Source organism: Paramisgurnus dabryanus, chromosome 4 (assembly GCF_030506205.2).
Source record: "Paramisgurnus dabryanus chromosome 4, PD_genome_1.1, whole genome shotgun sequence".
NCBI classification, from domain to species: domain Eukaryota; kingdom Metazoa; phylum Chordata; class Actinopteri; order Cypriniformes; family Cobitidae; genus Paramisgurnus; species Paramisgurnus dabryanus.
Window position 1 is genome coordinate 33,389,413 of NC_133340.1, and position 22,447 is coordinate 33,411,859.

Genomic DNA, 22,447 nt, shown 5'->3' on the forward strand with positions numbered 1-22,447 from the left:
TTAGAATCAAATGTTTAACTCTAGGGGAGCTGGAAAATGAGCATATTTTCAAAAAAAGTGGAATGTCCCTTTAATGCCAATGAAACTAACAGGGGACATAAGTTTGAAGGTGATCCGCAGTTGTTTTGCACATCATCATTCATTTCAACGTGACTTTTAGTGGATTCTGATAAAGCGGCATTTGGTCAATACCATTGCATTTTTGATGGATGTGACCGGCTTTTGCCTGTGAGGTCTTCATATCCCAGATTTCTCTGTAGTCTGCTGTCTGGGTATGTTGACTAAGAGTAAGCTAGTTAAAGTGAAAACCAATGGAGGATTTTAAAAATGGACAATTTAATGCATCTTGTATTTACTATTAACAGTACATCTAAATCAATATCTCTAAAAACAGATCTTTATTAATCTGGAATAAGGCATTTCAAATATACTCAATACACTTAAAGATTAATTTCCAAAGTTTTTATACAAAGAACAGTCAAAAGTAAACAGACAAGTTTTAAAAATATTAAAACATGTACAAAGAGCATTCACATGATACAGACAGCTTGCAAGGTCACAAACGTTCCAACCCAGAAACACAAAGGGGTAAACAACAGATCTGAAGGAAGATTTATAGTGTAGAACCCACAAAACTGTACACGTTTTGCTGCTGGAACATTTAAAAGCCCCCAAAGTCAAGCGAGGAGTTGATTGTGACCTCACGTTTTTGCGTTCAGTCGTGTTATTGCGTCAGCGGGCTGAGGTAGCGGCCATAGGTGTAGGCGTGTTTTTGCAGGCCATGAGCTTTTCTACCATGTTGCGAGCGTAACGTATGCGACTGGCCAGCTCTTTACAGCAGCCGAACTCTTCGATCAGGCTCATTTTATAGGTGCAGAACTCTCGTTTCTCATTGATGTAGGTCACCGCTCCCATCAGAGGGCACAAAATGAGCTTAGTGTGGTCCTGCACGGTACAGAGAAAAGAAAAGTTAAGCCTAAATAAAAAGGATGATTTCTGAGACTAGTCAAGAAAGAGAAATGCTAAAATAAGTTTTAAACAAGTGTGTACATTTAAATTTACAAGTAGTTTATATTTTTGGGGAAGTATACAACAAACCTAATGGCATGCATAGTTTGAAGTTTTACAATACATATAGGCCTGGTTTCACTGATGTCTTCGCTAAAGCCAGGACTAGGCCTTAAATTAAGATTTAAGCTTCTTTGATAAACATTTTAAGATCTGTCAGTGCAAGTTATTTTCAATCAAGACAGCTCAAACATGTGCTTTAGTCTAGGACTAGCTTTAACCTGAGGTTTTACAGACAAGACTTAGTTTCCAACCAAACTATTCTATAATGCCCCGTTATGCAATAACACATTCATAACACTTATGTTTCCTCACCTGGAAGAAGTTGATCTGCACGGTGCCGTTGCTGAGGTGAAGCACGATGGCGCTCTTTGTACGAAACCAGTGACGGAGGTAAGGTAGTCGGGTGAGCTCATCGCCATCACGGGGTGTGATGTTCGCCCCCGCCTTTAGCAAATGCTCGCTCATGTAATTCCTAAAATACTTGAGGAGGGTTATCTAAAAAGATTGAATAAGAGATAAGCAATCTTTAAGAAGAAACCAAGGAAGCAAAAGCTACTATAGCGCATATGACGACAAAACGGCAGTTATATTACTTGGGGAACAATTAATTTATTGCATCAAACACACAGATCCGAATGAAAAACTCACTTTTTTGGAGAGCGCCGTGGGGTAGGAGCGCACGCTGAGGTAGGATTCTGCAGTGTTACGGTCTATGTACTGCAGGCTGTCGCCATCTGCGTACATGATCAATCGTGTGGAATCGTTGAACAGAACTCCAACGCTGTTATCGCACAATTGATAACCTGCAAAGGAAAAATATTGAAATCTTCTGCCTTGATCTGGACATTCAAAAGATGCTGAATCATGCATTAAAAGCATCCTTTCAAAATAGCAAAAAAACAACAACATTTTCCAACAAAACTAATTTCATGTATGCAAATGTCTTACCAAGGCCATATTTGTCAGAGTAGTCAACCCATTTGCTAATCCAGAAGATGGGAATACAAGCAGGATCCTCAGCTTCCTCTGTATTACGGAGAAAAGCAGCGTTTAATAGGTTGCTTGCAGCATTTGTGCCAAAAATCAAAGCACTATACTTTAAATGTACAGCGCTTGTTTACCTTGTCTAACAAAGTCTCTTTCAGATGGCCTTGCGGTGTTAAGGGTTGTCAGCTGTTGCAACATATCGGTCAGATGGCTATCCGGCTGTTCAGGTCCATCCCTGCACAAAGCACAATGTAGATCTAATACCACATGCCAGCGATTCACCAGTTACAGTATAACCATCAGACACCAATTTGTTGCCTAAACCTCATGTATACAGACAAACCCATTTTAAAATGGACACATACCACTTTCATATTAAAAACAATGGCTTTGACTGTAAAAAAAGTCATAGTTGCTTATAAAGTAAGCATCACACTGACCTTTGCTGGATGTCTTGTTGTGGCTGCTCCACCTTGCCCATTTTCTCAATTGGACTGTCAGTTCCTGTACAACACAAAAACAGTTATAAAGTTTTTGCAACTAACTTTACTATCATGCAACATTTTATAGATCAGATCAAGCAGGAACACGCATTTAAACAGTCAACCTTAATTCATAGAAGGTGTTACCCAATCTTTCGAATCTGGTTTCCCCATGTTTACCTTTATTAAGTGATGAGAGGGGTTTGCGGAGGAGAGCAGGGTCCAGGCTGGAAGGGGCGATGGAGAATCTGGGAGGTACAGTGAGACAGGATGTGGGCAGACGAATGGGAGCATAACCGGAAGTAAAAAACTCATCGGCCAACAACTCGGAAACAGAAGGTCTGAGGTTGGGGTCAGCATGGAGCATCCGACGAATCAGAGCAGCTGCGACTGGATTAATGTGCTAAATAAATGCAAAAACCACAATGAGTACATTTTGAGAGCAAAGACTCATAAAAAAATGAGAAAACGAATAAAGACTTCACAGACAAGACATCCCTCTACAAAACCTGACATACGTTGGCTTTGAAAGTGTTGTGGATGGTTGCCATTGCATTGTTATATGGTTGCTTATGTTTTAATGGTAACCTATAGGCCTAAATCAAAGCAGCCCAACATGTATGATACATCTCCTAAAAGCAAGTAATTTAGAAATAACAGCTGACCCTTAGCATGCTGTTTATGGCACAAAACTAGTGATGTGTCAATTCATAATTCTTAAGACTTAAAGCTATAAGTCGCCTAAAGCATCAATAGTGCATTAAAGTGACAGTTCACCCAAAGTTAAAATTGTGTCATCATTTACTCACCCTCATGTTGTTACAATACAAACCTGTATACATTTTTGTTTTGACAAACACAGCAGAAGATATTTTGAGAAATGTTTGTAACCAAACCAATCATGGGTCACTTTTATAGTATTCATTTTCCTACTATGGAAGTTAATGGGGCCTGTGATTGGTTTGGTTTCAAACCTCTCAAAATATCTTCCTGTGTTTATCAGAACAAAGAAATGTATACAGGTTTGTAACAAAATGAGGGTGGGTAAATAAGACACAATTTTAATTTTTGGGTGAACTATCCCTTTAACAAAATCCATTAACAATGCAATTTCATCTTGTATGTTACTTACTCTAGGAACAGTGTATTCATTTTTCTTAATCCTGATGTAGGTCTCTTTCAGACAGGACGTCTCAAATGGAGGCTTTCCAACCAAAAGTGTGTATCTGATAAAAGACAAGCATAAGCATCCAATTATCATCAGTTTATCTATTTATTAATCATGGGTTCAATAATCAAACAACTGACTTACAGAATGCATCCCAGCGACCACACATCCACCTCAAAGCTGTGGCCCTTCTTACAAAGCACCTCCGGTGCAATGTAGTTTGGAGTGCCACACAAGGTCTTTTTTCGCTCCCCATCAAACTCGATTTTTGTAGCCAAACCAAAATCACCTAGAGGGAAATAAGGAAAAGAGTTACTAACCAACATCCATGCATTTTTTTGTACTGATATGCAGGAATGTTCATAATTTGCTTACCAATCTTTACATCCATATCGTCATTGATAAACAGATTCCCCAGTTTAAGATCACGATGGATGACTCGGTTGTTGTGCAAGTACTGACAACCCTGGATAGTCTGGCGCATGAAGTATCTTGCCTCAGGCTCCGTTACGGCCTTTCTTCGCTTGTGCAACTCGAGGAGAGACTTGGAAAAAAAAGAGCACAAGGAATTAACATAAAAAGCAAGTTAGGACCCATTTTTACAAGGATCTAATATGTATGAACTGAAATTTCTCTCTAAGAACTGTAGTGCATCCAAAGGGTTAATGTGATGTTCTCAGGCAGAATAAAATGGAGATTGTGAAGCACCTTTAAATTGTGTTACATTAAGTTATAAGTCAAATGCACAATAAGACCAGTTCATAAAAAAAAAAAAGATTTAAAAGTGTAAAACCCATCAACGTTAGGAAAAAGGAGAGCTTAAGAATTATATTTGCTGAATAATAACACTTTAAATTCACAGTGTACATTTTTCAATTTTTTTAAGAAAATAGTAACCAGCATTAGAGTCAAAGCAATAAAACATTTAACAAAAATGAAGGTTTAAAAAAAAAACTTTGAAAAATGCTGCTTGCTACTGGGTCGACTGACGTCACTTCCTCCCATTTAAAATCCACTTGCGGCGTCAAGTGGTAAAATACACAAGTTAACCGGTTAATATTACAAATGTGTTAAACGAGTAAACAAAGCTATGAAAATGCATAGCGTGTATACTGTACATTTATATCTTGTCGCAACTTAAGCAATGAAATAATCGTCAAACAACGCTATTAGCAATAGCCAATAAGAGAAACACCGACCGTTGACGGTCTGTTTCCAAACCTGTCTCTGAATTATTCCTCTTAACTTACCCGTCTTCGACAGATCTCCAACACCACATAAACGAAATCGTCGTCCTCGAAAAAGCCGTGAAACCCCACGACGTGTGGGTTATCGAGACTTTTGTGAATGGCGATTTCTGTGCTCATCTTCTCTTTCTGGTGCGGCTTCAGTAGCATCGACTTCGGGACCACTTTCCCTGCGAAAACCTCCTTTGTGTTCATGTCCGTAATTTCGTAGCATTTTGCAAATCCTCCCTTTCCCAGAAAGCGACCCCTCATGTATCGTTTCATGGTTCTGGGATCCACTAAGATATCGGGAATCTCTTTAAGAGGAGCAGATTTAGGATCGACATGAGTCGATGGCTTCGCCGCCTTTGCGATTCCAGCGCTCATCTTTGCTAAATTTACAGACAATTTAACGTTAACTACAAAGTCACTCTAAAGTTTTACAATAAACGAGGAGAAGTTTAAACGACCACTGTTGCCCTATCCTGAAAGTCCACGCAACTCACCAACCATCCGCATCTAAATACGCCGAGAATCTATGAAAACTACATTCAAATAATAACACTTAACACATAAAAAAACACAATGTACTTGGTATCTTATCTAAAAGCTTTAAATTCTCTTTCCTGAATAACGCATCGGTCGTATTTCGCTGATAAGACGGAAATTATACGGGCGTAAAGGGAGTACGCTTGCTCGCTCCTACGATGTGAGTGGTATGAATTGTTGCTACGTTTTGAATTGTGCTCGGTTCGTTACAGCCGCTTCTGATTGGCTGCCGGGATTTAAATTCTGACCAAACACAGCAAAGCATCAGGGGACTTCGAAAAACTTTATGTGTACATTGAGTTAAAAACAATTGACAATGTTTTTATTTTTTTAACATTTTACACGATTTATTAAACGTAGTTTTTTGTAAATGCACTACGTATTAATACAACAAACAATGTAACATGGATTATTATTTAAAAAAATAGTATTAATAATATATTGATTGCATGAACGCTGTTAAGATATGAATCGTATTACTATTGGTTTTACATAATAAACCTTCTTTTATACAAAAGAATAAGCTTTTTTTATCTAAGCAATAACACAAGAAAGCTTTAACACTGACTGTTATTGCAGAGCTGTTTATTTTTACTCAGTGAGAAAATCTTTAAACACAACTGAATCCAATGAATATTTACCATGGTAGGTTTATTATATTATTAAATGTTTTGAAAATGTCCTTTATTATTGGTCCATGCGTAATAAGGTCATGCATAATAGTAGGGCATGTTGTCACAATACAGGGTAAACTGCCAAAGTGGGAACCTTTCACAAATTACAATTGAATTGCAAAAATTAATGTAATGTTATCAGAATCACAATGTAAAACTTGTGACAATATCTGGTGTTGATATTAAAATAATTCTGAATACATACTGTACATTGAACTACATTAAACTTTTTCATATTGTGGGTTTTCTTTTACAAATGACATATCTGTGAGCTTCATTATTTTTTTAATGTGCCCTAATTATCTTACAGGGGACATGTCATGAAAATATGATTTTTCCATGTTTAAGTGCTATAATTGGGTCCCCAGAGTTTCTATCAACCTAGAAAATGTGAAAAAGGCCAACCCAGTAACTTAGTTTTGGTAAACCATTTTCTGCAAGCATGTGAAAAAAAATACTGAAAAAATGTCATTGAAATTTGGCTCCCCTTCTGATGTCAGAAGGGGATCTTATTTCAATAATACTGCCATTTAGTGCAGATATCAGCTCATTTGCATTTAAAAGGACACACCCCAAAACATTTTTGCTCACACCTACAAAGTGGCAATTTTAACGTGCTATAATAAATTATCTAAATGATAGTTTGAGCTATAACTTCACATACCTGCTCTGGGGACACCAAATATTTATTTGACATCTTATAAAAGCCATGTGGAATGGCCCCTTTAATCAAAAAGCAGATCTCCTCCTCGAAATAATCTCTGTTTACTTCGGGTCACAAGAAATGGCGGGAGGTCGTCGGGGTCCGGGAAAAGATCACAATGATTAGCAAATAGCAACATGACCCAACTTCTAACGATCCAATCAATTCTCGATGGACGAATTTAAGTCCCGCCCTACCTTTTACTCATTTCAGAAGTCGTTTCACTTGGATATACGTCACAATGGGAAAAATAAAACAATTGCTAATTCAGTTTTATTGTGACTTTATATATTCTTTATAAAGTCAACCCTAACTTTAATCACATGTTTTCCTACATTGCATGACAGTAACCATCACATAATTTAATCAAAGTCATCATTTGGAATTGCATTAACCCTTTGGATGCACTAATTCATTGATTGATGTTCCATTTACTTTTATACATTATCGTATTCAATTAAGTAAGCCACGTGTGCTTTTATTAGGTACATGCATACCCACATTTAATCATTGGTGTGTGCTTAGTCTGTTTAGTATCTAATCTTGAAAAGTAAATACGAATTTCTGTGTCATACTCAAGTTTGCTATTTGTTTCCTTATGCCATGCGTTTCTATGAGTATGTGAGTGTTTTTAGTTGTGGCATGAAAAAATAGTATGTACAACATTGCCTATCTTTAAACTTGTTTTCATGTTTGTGTGGGTATAAGTTAAAATGGGAAAAGTGAGATAAACAAAAAAGCTGCCCTTGTTTCCAAAACCAAAACAATGTTACAAGGACAGTGGGTAGTAACAAACAAAACACATTAAACATTTAAGCTGTTTTCAGATCAAACAAACACTAAAATATTAGAAATGTACAAATGCATTTGTAAAGATCTTTGTGTAGTAGCTGTGCATGTGTTTTCATGTATGCATGTGTCTGTGGCTTTGTGAATTATGTGAAGTGCTTCATAGTAAGGTTGTTTACCGATTTTGTTAATAGCTTTCTCAGTCTTGTGGTCACGATTTTCGTCTTTCTAGTCCATTCACAAATGCACCTACCCACCATTTTCTGAATAAATCACCACAATTGTCCTAATAATAGGTTGTCATGGCAGTTAGATAATTTTAGCATACATCGGCTGATTGGTCTCAGTGAAAAAGGAAGTACTTATTTTATGCATAAAACATGTAATGCCTTCTTGAAAGCTGAATACATTATGCATGTATTAAAACTGTGTCAAAATAAAGCATCAACCCACACAAGTTTAGTGGACTGTTGATGTTAACACAAACAGTATATAATATCAATGTGTAGACCGAGAGAGGATTTAGACAGGAACTCAATCCATAAATGGCACAGACTTACTGTTAGGTCTTAGTTTTTACATTTTGCTTTTATATTGCTTTTACATTTCTGGGTGTTTCAAACAGGTGTGACACAGTAATCTGTTTTACAGTTTTTAGGAAGTTATTTTGTTGCTTGCTGATGAAACATGATTGTTAAATGTTTCTAAGATAATGGTACATTCTCAGAAAAAAAAGGTGCAAAAGCTGCCATTGGGGCAGTACCCTTTAAAAAAATACACATTTGTACCTAAAAGGTACATTTAAGTACCTCAAGGGTACATAATATTGTTATATCTCAAAAGATACAAAACAGTTTATAATATTAGGACATTTTTAAAGGGTACAGTCCCAGTAACTTATTTTTGAAAGTCTTAAAGTTAAATATAAAGTATATATAAATATTAAGATATTAAGGAGATATGCAAGGTCAGGACACCCCATCACGTGCAGTGTATTGTTTATCTTTCTTTGTTTACTGTCTATTGTATGTTGTACAGGTGTATTTATATAATTTATAGCCTATTGTATGTCCACACACCTAGTAGGTGTATAATGTTATACTGAATACTAGTATGAAACCTGTCAAACCACAAAGTCATATTTATGTGCAGTTTTTTAAAGTAACTTTAATCCTTTAAATGTTTTGTATGTTACCTGTACCTTACAATTTATGGAGCAAGCAAATGATCATAGAAGAATACTACTACTGGTTGTTAAACATTATTTGCATTTATTCAGTCTTAAAAAAGTTAACATTTCAGCAGTATAATGCAGATGATTCATCAAATACTTTGTCTTGCTCTTATTAGAGCAAAAAGAACAGTTAAAATGTCATTCACACAGTAGGCCTGCTTTACATTTACGCATTTGACAGACACTTTCACACACTTGCAGTCTATTCAAGCTATACAATGTATAATTATATGTGTTCCTGATCGAACCTATGACCTTTGCGCTGCAAAGGTGAGTTAACACAGACTTTTGTCTATTTCCGTCAAGCATCAGTATGATGCGTATAACGTCTTAACATGTGACTTAACATGTCCATTAAGACAGAATACAGCTGCTGTTTCTCTTCATGGGGGGCTTTTTGCGTGCCCCTGCAGCTTCTATCGCCATGGTCTGTGTCCGTCTGCGTAGTGCAGGGCTGATGCGACTCGGCAGCTGCACTTGTTGCAGCAAGTCCCGAAATACCGCCGCGACATTCTCTCCAGTGCGCGCGGATGTTTTTACGAAGCCCGCGTTCCAGTCCTCTTCCACCGTGCGCATAACTTCGGCAGTAGCCTGTCGACTCCGGCAGTCCCCGTCCGCCTTGTTCTCGATGACCGTAATACCCGTGAACTTCTCCCCTTTCATCTCAAGAATCTCCTCGCGGAGTCGCTGCACCTCCTCCAGGGAGTCGGGTTCGTCGGCGGCGTAAACCAGCGCAAACGCGTCTCCGGTGCGGATGCACAGGGCGCGCATGGCTGGAAAGGCGTAACTGCCGCTTGTATCCAAGATCTCTATGCGCACCTTGGCGCCGTCCGTGTCGTACTCAAGCGCGTGCAGCTCCTCCACGGTGCGAGTGTATTTGGTGTCGAAGCGATCGTGCAAGAAACGGGTGATCAGCGCAGTTTTCCCGACCCCGGCAGCGCCCAAAAACACAAAGCGCACGGTCCGACTCTCACGCACTGACAGAGACATCCTAGGTATCTCTGAGAAAACTCGTTTATTCTTCCTTTAAAGGCGGAGAAAAAAGACACCTTTTAAGTTTTGTGTATTTCAAAAAGCATGCTTTATAATTTTATAAACCTAATACTCTCTATGAGCGCACGTGCTTTATCGACACCAGATAATAGTACTACTAACACTGACGGGAGACAGACAGGTCGCGTGTCTATTATATTAGTTGAGTGCCTACGTACTACTCAGCTTGTAGCCAATAAAAAGCCGTGGGACGCGTGGGCAAGACAACTGCTATTTTCAGAACGGAAAAGTGTACTTCAGGTGTAATTCATACTACGCAGTATGCATAATATATTGGTAATTACTAATAACATCTAGGCTTTACTCAAAAAATAGCATAAAGGTCCCAATTTTGCTACGTCTTCAGTGTAAAGTGTGCACAGTATGCAGGTTTTCTTCCAAAATGTGCAGCATCTTTTATACCAAGAGGCAATGCATTAAAGTTGACATTTCATTACCTGTATGAAGAATTAATAATTTATAATAACAACAAAACATCTAATCATTTTTTTTTCTTTACTTAGGCTATATATTATATAATATCTGGACACCTATATTTTTTAATACATGAATAATATAATTTTATTATGTGTTTTGTACATCACTTTGGTCAGTATAAGCTACATTTAAATATGCTTTATAAGTTAAACTTACTTAAGCGTTGAAATGTTAAATTGCTGCCATACTATATTCTGCATAAATAGCGTAAAAGTAGGCCATACAAACAGAGCTGAGATTTAATGACCTTTCAATGACGTTCTATGATTTTTAATTACACCGTTGCTCACTGACCTGACACAAATTGAGAAAAACATCATCTAACCTTTCTAACACTGACCTATTTTACAAGTGCAGTACAAGACAAGGAACACATGTCCAGCCAAAAGCAAGAAATGTGCAACCCATTTATTTTTCCTTGTTTTGTGGTAACACATTACTAATGTAACTCTGATCGCATCGGCTCTTTGGCCCCATTTCTGGTCAGAATCCCCATCATGAGGTCAAATGTACTTCAAGCAACTGTTTTACAAGCTCATCATGTCAGAGTTGTGTTTTCCGTTAGATGAATATTAAAACAGATCAGATAGATGGTAGACATGGCAATATGCACAGTAACCCCAGGGCACCCAGTATTTTCCACATGAACATCATCCTGAAGGCTAACTCTGTTTTTTTATATTTTTAATCCATCCATCAATCAAGAAGATTAGTTTGATTTTCAGATCTTTCTTTTCAGCATATATATATATATTTTTATTCAGAAATTATTATTATTATTGGCATGTTCACATATGAGTATATTAGCCTTTACCTGTTAATGCCATTGCAGTGCAAGTCTTAAATACGTGTGACTCATGTTTTGTCATCAGACAAGAAATGTCAGTAGAGCAGAGGAGTTGACCTTTTATGTGTAATCTCCAGGATTATCGTATTAGAGTGACATCCCCATTCACTGCACAAGCTGACACACCATAATAACACTATAACCTCTTTGGAAACATGGCACAGGGGATCCACTGACCTCCTACAACCCACACAGAAATGTCACACAGTCCATCATCATGATCATAAATAATTAGACATGCTTATATAAAATTTGTGAATTATTATTTAACACAACTATCAAAACTATTTATTTTGCCATGCAGCACTTGAAAGTCTCCACTGTATTGTTTTTTATACACAATATGACATATAATGTAGGTGGTGTAAATTATAATAAAAAATAAATTAAAAAATTCAATTCAATTCAATTAAAAAATAATAAAATGTCATTTAATGTATTTAAAAATACCACAAACATTATGTTGTTTGTACATATCAGCAAGTAGGAGTCATTCAATCTTTTTTTACCCGCATACTATAGCTTACAGAGCTGTATCAAGATACTGCAATTTTTATTATTATTTTTATTTCATTACAGCAGCTGTTTTCACACTAGTCTGTTTACTTGGCTGATTTTTGTTAAATTATTGTATAAAAAAATTAATATTGACAATTCAACAAATAAATCAACTATAAAACAAACAAAATATGCCAAAAATAGTTTAAGTAACTTACAACAATTTCAATCAAATTATAGTTTTATATTTTTGTAAAGATTTACTCACATTTACTCAATATTGATTACAGTTACTCTTTTTCACAGCACATCAACGTAGCCAGGATGTGCAAGACATTACTAAACGAGTACCAATGCGTTGCTCACGAGTGCTTTGTCTGCATATTATGAACGTAATTGTATTTATTTAAATGATATTAAATATGTATATTTTTATAATTTTCCACATAAAACCTGACGATTTAACTGTAATACCATCAGATTTAGGTCATAGGATCAAATGATTTGGTATCAGTTGATCGATTGGTACCGTCTGCAGTCAGAAGTCGCGGGAGAGAGCGTGCTCTATGGCTGTGGTCGTGAGTCCATAAACAAAACTCAAAATACACTTTTGCAGGAGTACTTTTTCTTTTGGAAAATGTGAATGTTGCATTTAACGTGAACGAACAAGTGTTAGTTTATTTGGATATACGCTAATTTTAACAGATGTTTGTGCAGTTGTTTACGGTTGATGATACTTTTGTAAGTTAGTTACAGTATTAACAACTGTATCGATGACGAACTTTTGATCACATCACGACGGAATGGAGGAAGATATTCACCCTAACGACGACCAAGAGGCAGTAAGTTATTTCTTTATTTCTAATATTAGGTATTTAGTATTTGTAGATGTATAGCTCAACGAAAGCCATCAAAACATCATGTACTACTACTAAGTTACCACAAAAAAAACTTTACTGACATGATACTGTTCTTGGAAGTACCACAGACATTGTCTGAATTATTAGTCTTTACATGTTTTAAAGTTGAGGAGAAGACTGGAGCTACTGAAGCAGGAGTATGAGAGGACAGCAGTGAGATTACAGGTAAACATGCTGTATGAGCACCATACACTAAAACACAACAAATGGTGATATATCATTACCGTGCATTCAAGTTTCACATTGATACAGGTCCCCTGGGGTTTGAACCCAAGACTTTTGAACTCCTAATGCAATCCTGTACCAACTGAGCTATAGGAACAGTGTACAAAGCAGTTTGTGAATGTTTGTGGTTTTCATTTAGAGAGCAGAACGCCGGGATGCTATTCGCAGGCAGAGCAACGTCTCTCACGAGATCAATGAAACATCAGCGTGTTTTACATCTTCCCATTTGGCAGCTTCTGAACTTTCTGACAACCAAAAGACTCAGCACTTACAAACCGGTGAGTGACACATGACTCTTTTGTATATTTCTGGATTCTTTTACTTATTTTTGTACTGTGTTGCAAAAAGAAACAGCTCTGTTTTTTCCCAACCCAGCCCTCCAGTTTCAACTTGCTGAGATTGCTCTTGCTCCTCATTTGTCATCTCCTGCATGCATGCGAAGCCCCGCCCACCGTCTGCGTTCTAAGCGCAGCCGGCTGCGCCTGCAGAACAAAGAGCGAGAGTCGGATACTGACAACAGCCAAGAGAAAGAAAGTCTCAAACAAGGAATTAATGGAAGCGCCGAAGAAAAGAGTGAAATGAGAAAAGAAAGAAATATGGGAATATTGCCAGCCAAGGTGGAGAAAAACCAGGACAACGATACAATTGCTGAAGAACCACAGGAGCTAAAGGTTGTGAACTGTGAAAACAAGCCACTGGTTTTAGGTAAAAAGAAACATTTACCCTTTCAGAGTCAGATTAATATATGCCAGGAACGTCTGCCTCCTTTAAGTCATTCGGTAGAGATGTTACAGTCAAAAACAGCTGCATCTAAGGACTTCTCACAAACGTCTTCTTCTCTCCCGTCATGTGAGTCAGTCCATAATTTAACAGTTAAATCAGAAGCGAACCTTGCAGAAATAAATGCATATAAAGGGAATAATGACAGCACAGATAATAAAAACTCTTTAATTATGTCTGGAGCTCTGGACTCTTGTACGCTGGTTGAAGGCTTACCATTTCCCGTGGAGTATTATATCCGAACAACACGTCGTATGGCTGCATCTCACAGTCCTGTCAACCTAGAGGCTGTTATTCACAGCCAGCTCACTCGGGGGCGGGGAAGACGCAGGCTCGGCCAATCACAAGCGCGTGGTAGAGGTCACACGACCTCAGAACTTTCAGAATCGGTATGCAGGTCCAATGACCAGGCCGGACGTAGAGGAAATGGTCAGAGGAGGAGGAGAGGGCGCCGTAGAGCAACTACAGTTAGGACCAAAGATGCTCAAGATTGTATAATGTCAAATCCTGTAAGTGATTCGCAAGCATCTATAGAACCCCTTACAATATCCACACCTCAGACTGAATCTTCCTGTCAATCAGAAATGGAGGGAAGGCCACAAACGGAGTGTGAGCCAATCCCGTCGTCCGGGTCTGCTATTAATTTGACGCCCAGTAAAGAACGAGTTACCCAAGATTTTAAGCACCTACCAGATTCTCAGCTTTACTTCGAGTCCAAACTCCTCCCGGATTCTAACTTTTATCCTATTTTCAGAAGGGGACATGGGCAAACTGGAAATCACTTATCTTCGTCCCAGACAAGTATAAGTAAAAATGGTAAGATTTTTATTTTTATTATTTATTTTTTATTGATTTATTTTATGTAAGAGCACATCACTTTTTATTTTCATTAGTGATACTTGCTAAACATATTAAGCATGCTGTTGCTGTTCATACAAGTAGGATTAGAGATTTGAATGTCATTTATGTGCAATTAATATTCACATATCCATAATTACATTTATGACCCACCTTTAGTAAAAATTTGAGTTTTTTGAGAATTTGAGTTCAATTTCAACAAACCTCAATTATAGTGATCATTGTTTGCATTTTATCAGCTCATTTGCATTTAAAAGGACAGACCTACAAAGTGGGAATTTTAACATGCTATAATAAATTATCTATATGGAATTTTGAGCTAAACTTCACATACATACTCTGGGAACATCAACGATTTGTTTTACATCTTAAAGAGCACCTATTGTCCGATTCACGTTTTTAAATTTCCTTTGGTGTGTAAGTATGTATTAGTACATGCTAACAATATGCAAAAGGTACAAATCGAGTTATCGTCTCCAACGTAAATCTTTTTTCTTGGACTACAACAAACACACGGATTGTAGGCAACAGTTTACTTCCTGGGATTGGTGATGTAGTAAAGACCGACATTATTATAATTCCTCCCTGTCACAGCCTGTAAGTTAACTCCAGTTAGCATTGCATTGTGAGCGAATCTTTCAAACATGGTAAGGAGCGTCACATTTCCGGCTGACGTCGCAGGTATTCAGGCCAATCACAACATACAGATTAGCTGGCCAATCAGGGACACAGAGCTTTTCAAATCCGTGCGTTTCAGGAAGAGAGTGAAATCTGGAGCTATGAAAATGCACGGTATGTGGAAAATAATGTGCTTTTTAACCATAAACCACACGAACACATTGTATTATACCAAATACACAAAATAACGTTGTTTTTAACAATGAAATAGGTGCTCTTTAAAAAAGCATTTTTTTGAAATGTCCCTTTTAAGATATGAATTTGACTAAATTAGTAAGTTGTCATAGTGGAGTCATATCATCAGACAAATAATCTGTACCCCTGGAGATTGCTTTGTAGTTTTGCTAATACATATCTGTATGTGTTCTGCATTTTCAGATCAATCACCTCTTTTGCCATCATTAGCTTCACTTATTCAAGCTCTTCAAGACCAAGACACGAAAAATGACGTCCAGGATTTCCACCTACCAGATGAGGATTTTGGCCAGCTGAAGTTGGAGAGACTGCAGTTGTCCACGTCACTTGTGGAACCTTACGTCCAGCGTATATACAACACACGCCGGAGCAACAGGTGCCAGACAATGAGAGGAAAAAAGAGTAACTGTGATGTTCTCTGCGGAGAACATTTTGCTACAGAAGTCCCAACTACCTCTGCCCTCGAAGACAGTTTGCCTCTTTGTCAGTCAGACCCCATTGACCAATCACAGACTGAGAAACAAAACACTAACCAATCAGACAAGCACCCTGTAAACAAACCAAGCGTCATTTCCTACGATCTGACAGAAAGTGTAAAGGAACAAACTCTGACAATAGCCAAAACAGATAAGACTGAACAGAAAGCAGTTATTTTAACAGAGAAACACACTGCCAGCATCGATCAAATGCAAACAGAGACGGAAACCAAAAATGTTAATATGCTTGACATAAACTCTCAGGATGAATCACATATGCGAACAGATACCCTCTCGGAAAACCACTCTTTGTGCCCAGCTTTACTAGATCTGAGTCCATCATTGACCTCACACACTCAGAGGGGTCAAGACCCTCCCCTACCAACTTTAGGAATGACTCCATATTTTGTAAGCCCAGGTTCACCCACAGAGCCTCAAACACATCTCCTTTCTCCTGCTAATTGCTTTAGGTCTCCCTCTTCAAAGATAACTACAGGTTCTGTGTCTCCAGATTCGATCTTATCTAAACAATTTGGGAATGTCAAGGCAGATACCTTTAAGAAAAGTTTAGGTTCAACCGAAGTAGAAGATACTGGGGAAAAGAATCCAACTAATGCCAGTCAAGAAATTATGATGGAAACTCAAACTGATGCAGAACCAACGCAAAACAACACTGTAACGGGACATGAGAACTTTATCACACCAGAAACCGAATTGCAAGTTTTATGCATTTCGGAAAATGAAGAAAAACATGAATGCAGTTTTGATACAGATTGTAAACATAAAATAAATTGCACTCCTGAAATTGAAGCTCAACTTAACCCTGATATCCAGAACAATCTTGAAACTAAAGGTGAAACCTATGAGCTTAGGGCTGAATCCCAACGTTATATGGATATGAATCGGTCTCGGTGTGGAGATGAATCTGGTTGTGCCGGTCAAACTTCCAATGAGGCCTCCACCAATCAGAAAACTGAAGAAAAGACAGTTTGCATCACTAATGTGGATGAAGCAATGGAAAACGGCACTGATTTATCCAATACTAAAACACTATTAAATGAAAATCCCTTATCTTCCACAACCTTTCCTGATGGAGGCCATTGTTCATCCATGCTGCAGGAGATGCACACTTTTAAGGTGCCTAAAAAGACAGCATTTCATTTGACTATAATATTGATCAGTGGCGGCTCGTGACTGCTTATCCGAGGGCCGCGAATTCAAATTAAGTGTTCGGAGTGTCGTGTGTTGCTCTTGTTTTTAAAATATGCGTTTGTTGCGTCATGTGAACCATGTGCATTACGTGTTTTGTCAAAATAAGTACCTGCTGCACATGCGTCAAAACTGTTTATGATAAAAGAGACGCTCACGTTCACAAAATACGCAAGACACTCCCTTAACAGTAAACTGTGATTATGCATGAAATTATGCGAGTATCTGGCAAACGCTAGCGTCTCTTTTATCATAAACCCTTTAGACGCCTCTGCAGCAGGCACTTATTTTGACAAGACACGTGATGCAAACAGGTTCACTCGACGTGCAGAACGCATATTTGAAAAAAAGGAACCACACACGACGGGCTACATACATGTTGTGACGAACTTTGCATCGAGCACCCACGAAAAAAGTCACCGGCTGCCACTGATAATGATGTATGCAATATTTTACTATCATAATTAAAATATTTTGTTTGTAAGGCCCTGGATGGTGGATGTGTGTTGGATTTGTGTTTGGTGCGATGGTCGACGGAGGACTGGTGCATATGTGTGGCGGGAGAATGGAGCGTTTGCCTTTGGAATTACAAGAAGGGAGTTCAACCGTGGGGTCTTTTACACACATGGACATTTGCACAGGTGAACCAAATGACTTGTTTAGTGGCATCGTATATGCAATTGTTTAAATATTCCCATGGCAAATTAACAGAAAAGATTAACAGTGCACGCTTTAATTTGACCGTTCTTTGTTTATATTTGTAGTCTGTCATGTCCTTGCAAGCGATTCCTGATTCTTCAGGTTTGGTTTGTGTGACTCTGGGTCACTTGGAAATCACAGAAGCAAGGTAAGAAAATATAAAAACACCATAAAATATCACATGACGAGCACATTTTTGACCCTGTGTGTTTATTGGTGCAGACTTCTTGCCTGTCCAAGTATGGACGGACCGTTCACACAGACTTTAGTATGCAAAGATGCTTTACAAGCAGTTGTGGGCGTGTCTGACTGTCGACTTGTGTGTTGCTCCGCCTCTGGAGATCAGCAGAAAGTCACTGTGATAACGTTCAATAAGGAAGGAAGGTAACAAATGTGTTTTGTTTGTCTGTCTATAGATAAACATGTATATATCGTCACAGTTCTTATTGTCACATTCATTTCAGGGTGGTGAGCACTCTTTCCATGGGCTCAGTAAAGCAGAACATTCGGACACTGGCAGCCGTAGAAGGGGAGAAAGATGCTCTGATTGGTTGGACGGAATGTAAAACCCTTCTTATATGGTGAGGAACAAATTTAGTGAGGTATTTGCCTATCCATCCTTTTCTTACTAATTCATATTTAACTTCGGCACAAGGTGATTTTTTTTTGTAGGTGTGAGCAAAAATGTGCTGTTTTTGGGTGTGTCCTTTTAAATGCAAATGAGCTGATCTCTGCTTTTAATGGCAGTGCCGTGGTTGGATAGTGAAGTTTAAGGGGTGGTATTATCCCCTTCTGACATCACAAGGGGAGACAGATTTCAATGGCCTACTTTTTCACATGCTTGCAGAGAATAGTTTACCAAAACTAAGTTACTTGGTTGTTCTTTTACACATTGTCTAGGTTGATAAAAGCACTGAGGAACCAAATATAGCACTTAAAGCAACACCAAAGAGTTTTTTTTACCTTAAAATAACGTTTCCAAAAAAGTTTCAGTGGTTCATCCACTCAAAACAGGGTGAATGGCACTTTCACATTCGCTTTGCAGCCCTCTATCGGCCAAAACCGCACTAAAGAAGTTTCCAACCGTCGGGTAGTGGTCCTGTATAGGGGTGGGCGATATGACCAAAATCTTCTATCACGATAGGATTATTTTTATATCATGATAACGATATGTATCACGGTAGAGTTTTTTATGTTTTAATAAGGTTTAAATCTTTAATACCATAGAAATGTTCATAATTCTCACAAAAAACATATACAAGCATAGAAAGAAGATAAAAACAAACAAAACTCAAGCTCTCTGAAGATACACAGTCAATAAGAATGATAATAAATAATTATGCATGTATGTATAGGCCTATATATATTTTTATTTAAGGTAGAAAAGTGATTTAATCAGGAGCGAGAGATTTTTTTCTCAATGCTGTTTGATTAACACGAGTGACAGACAGGAGCAAAATTAGGTAACTTCCCCTTTAAGACCAAAGTCCGGATCCAATACACTGTTACACATGCGCTTTCTCTTTTAGCTGTTTACTTTCTCTTAAGACCTTACTGGTCGTGTTTATGATGATGCTTGCAAAGACGGGAATTTTGACGCATATGTGTATTTAAGGCCAATAAAGCGGGAAAAATGCTCACGAGCTTAATAAGCAGAGGTCGCGCGACTTGCGCGCTCCTCACAGACAGAAAGAGCAGCGGTTGCGCGACTTGTCCGCTCCTGACACACAGAAAGAACGCACGCATACAGATCTGTTGTCTGTGTTTCAATGGCTTAAAATAACTTGTTTTAAAACTGCAGTGCTTAAATACGTGTACAAACGTTACGTTTTCGCGACCACACGCACAGGAGCGTGACGTGGGCACGTAACCTCGATAGAAACGATAGTCCAAAATCTCTACCGGTTGACAAATTTCTACCGGTTAATTTTGTCTACCGGTTTATCGCCCACCCCTAGTCCTGTAGTTCGAGTGAAAACTACAAAAACTTGCTTTACGGCAGACCTACAATCCAATCAGAGCCAGCTATGCTGCAGTATTTACGACAGTGGTAATGAACAATTACGCTTCTAACCTGTAGGGGCAGCAAAGAGCAATAAGTCTTTTGTGTTGCTTTAAAGTCTTTTTGTGATATGTCCCCTTTAAACTGCACCCGTCAAGATGACTCACAGTACCTGAATGACCGTGCCTTTCCATAACCGGAGTTATTTAAATCAGATATTTTTTATGAAGTATAATTAAATATTTGTTTTGTTTATTTATATAAATCCCCACCTTTTGTCACACTTTGGAATTTTAGGAATATGAAGTCAGGCCATTTGCTTCAGACTATTCTCCTGGAAAACACTTTAACAATGACAAACTGCATGAAGGGATATTCTTACAGAGTAAGTTTGAGTATTGCTTTTCGGTGAGAAAGTGTATGTTTGTCTGAATTGTGTGTTAATGTATACCTCTTTTGTTTTCTTTCTTATAGGGAGTGCTTTGTATATTACTTCAGAATACTGGGAATGTGTGTGATGAAAGAAGTGAAACAACCCTTTTTGCTGTAATTGCTACAAATCCCCTGACTGGCAAACACATCACATTGACGTCTTTCAGCAACCCCTCTCAACACATACAACAGTAAGACGTCACATTGAATGTAAATTGATAAATGTTGTGATGTTAGTAAAGGTAACTGAATAAATGTCTCGTCTCTTTAGGTTGATAGATGGTGATGTCTTGGGCTCTGAGCTTGTTGGTGTTTTCCAGTCTGGTCATGTTGCTGTTTGGAATCTCAAAAGCAGGGTGGCTAAAGTTGTTGGTGTGCTAGATGAGTTGTGTCGACTAGCGCGGTGGGCAGGGCCTGACACACTACTGACTGGGTATCTGAACGGGGATGTTAGCGTGTTTCAGTACAAAACTTTGTAAATAACTTTGTTATAATAAGCTACTTGTATACTATGTAAATGTGCATTATTAACAAACTTATAGGGTTCCCAATTTGACCAAATGATTGTCAGTCATTTGTATTCTTTGTTAAATTATTAAATGTAATTGTTCAATTATAACATTGTTAGCCATTAAACCATTGGAAAATGTTATTTTTGAAACTTTGATTACAGTATATAGTGCATAACATTGCATTTCTTATACCTAAATCCCTCACACTCTTTGTTGTTTAAATTTAATATGATTGTAAGATGAGACAATAAAATCTAAACAGTTGTTTTTTATTTTTATTTTATTTTTAAAAATATATGTAATATAAAGAGTATGCGTATACACAAATTCTAGACACACTACATTCTCAATTTTTTTAACTGTCATGTGACCTGTAAATTCAATCACTTTTCACATGCTGATGACAACAGCTAAAATAATTTTGTTGTTAATCAAGTATACTTGTCTACACTAGTGATGGTCGTTTTCGAAGCACTGCTTCATGAGGCTTCGAAACATTTACGAATCTTTTGTTTCGAATCAGTGGTTCGGAGCTTGTTTCAAACTGGCCAAAGTCACGTGATTTTAGCAAACGAGGCTTCGTTACGTCATAACTGTTTCGAAACGTTTCGAAAATCCGATGGTTCACCACAAAAAAAAAAAAAATCCGATGGTTCACCACTAGGGGGAGTTGATCACATGACCAGTGTCTAATAAGTTTAGGTGAACTCGGGTCAGTTTTATAATGAAAGTTCATAAAACATTTATCCTTCTGACTAATAACACTGCCATGTTGTCTACTTTTTGTTTATAGACAGATTTAATGACAAAAATGTGCATAATTAAAAAGTTAGTTATTTTTATTCATTTGTTTGCCCTAAATAAAACTAAAAACACATAAAACACTTTTAACTATGTCTTAAATAAGTTAAATAATTTTTTAAACACATTTTAATAAAAATCTTGCTATTATTTTGTAAAAAAGTGTAAAATGTGTGGACAGATCTGCTTTTACACTGTTTTGACCAGCAGGGGTCGCCAGCGTGTGTGGGTTTCGAACTGCTTCGAAAAACTGAATCAATTTTCGAAGCAATTGGTTCAATTGATTCGAAGCTTCGAAAAGCTTCGTTTCTCCCATCACTCGTTTCTCCCATCACTAGTCTACACTAGTACATTTTTGGTACCTATATCCGTTTTCTGGTATTCTTATATTATTGAATTTGGTGACTCCTCAACTTCTGTGGATAGAAAAATTTCTATCCATTGCATAATGAAAGATCTTCCCATATGAAAAATAATTGTAGTGTACTGTAGTATTTAGTGTAGTAAACTAGTAAGATTCTTTGACCTTTTTGTTTTTTAGCCTTACCATAGTAAATATTGAACAATAGTAAATAGTACATAATGCAGTATACATTAACAATATGTTAAAATTACTATAATATACTACAGTTTACTATAGTAAATACTCAAGTATACTATGGTATAAAGTATCAGAGTTTTTTTCACACACATATTGCTTTTGCTGTTGGCATATTATATAGCAGGGGGACAGCGACCCCTGGGGGGCTACCTGTTGGTGACGGGCATAGATATGTATATAAAGGCTAGATGGCTCAAGGCGGAGTCCCTAACGTCATCACCTGGCGGCCATCTTACGACAGGGCGCTCGCTCACTCGTAGCATTGAGTTTAATGGTGCAGGTACTTTTAAATGACCATAAC

General features: G+C 37.7%; 3 protein-coding genes across 3 annotated transcripts; 1 reads left to right on the forward strand and 2 right to left on the reverse strand.

Moving 5' to 3' along the window:
- Positions 1 to 383: 383 nt before the first annotated feature.
- Positions 384 to 5,671, reverse strand: plk1 (polo-like kinase 1 (Drosophila)). Its single transcript, XM_065254256.1, has 11 exons — positions 4,959 to 5,671; positions 4,084 to 4,252; positions 3,853 to 3,997; positions 3,673 to 3,766; positions 2,721 to 2,943; positions 2,499 to 2,562; positions 2,193 to 2,293; positions 2,020 to 2,097; positions 1,720 to 1,874; positions 1,384 to 1,566; positions 384 to 945 (listed from the first exon to the last, which is right to left on the reverse strand). Exons 1-11 carry the CDS (start codon positions 5,319 to 5,321, stop codon positions 733 to 735), a joined length of 1,788 nt encoding a protein of 595 aa, XP_065110328.1. The 5' UTR covers positions 5,322 to 5,671; the 3' UTR covers positions 384 to 732.
- A 3,210-nt stretch (positions 5,672 to 8,881) lies between these two features.
- On the reverse strand, positions 8,882 to 10,022 carry rasd3 (RASD family member 3). The gene has a single exon (XM_065253908.1). The coding sequence runs from the start codon at positions 9,871 to 9,873 to the stop codon at positions 9,238 to 9,240; it is 636 nt and encodes a 211-aa protein (XP_065109980.1). The 5' UTR covers positions 9,874 to 10,022; the 3' UTR covers positions 8,882 to 9,237.
- A 2,279-nt stretch (positions 10,023 to 12,301) lies between these two features.
- palb2 (partner and localizer of BRCA2) lies at positions 12,302 to 20,996 on the forward strand. Its single transcript, XM_065254258.1, has 12 exons — positions 12,302 to 12,600; positions 12,784 to 12,843; positions 13,043 to 13,181; positions 13,279 to 14,499; positions 15,598 to 17,027; positions 17,585 to 17,740; positions 17,864 to 17,946; positions 18,021 to 18,182; positions 18,263 to 18,379; positions 20,098 to 20,185; positions 20,275 to 20,423; positions 20,504 to 20,996. Exons 1-12 carry the CDS (start codon positions 12,562 to 12,564, stop codon positions 20,709 to 20,711), a joined length of 3,852 nt encoding a protein of 1,283 aa, XP_065110330.1. The 5' UTR covers positions 12,302 to 12,561; the 3' UTR covers positions 20,712 to 20,996.
- The last annotated feature ends 1,451 nt before the right edge of the window (positions 20,997 to 22,447 follow it).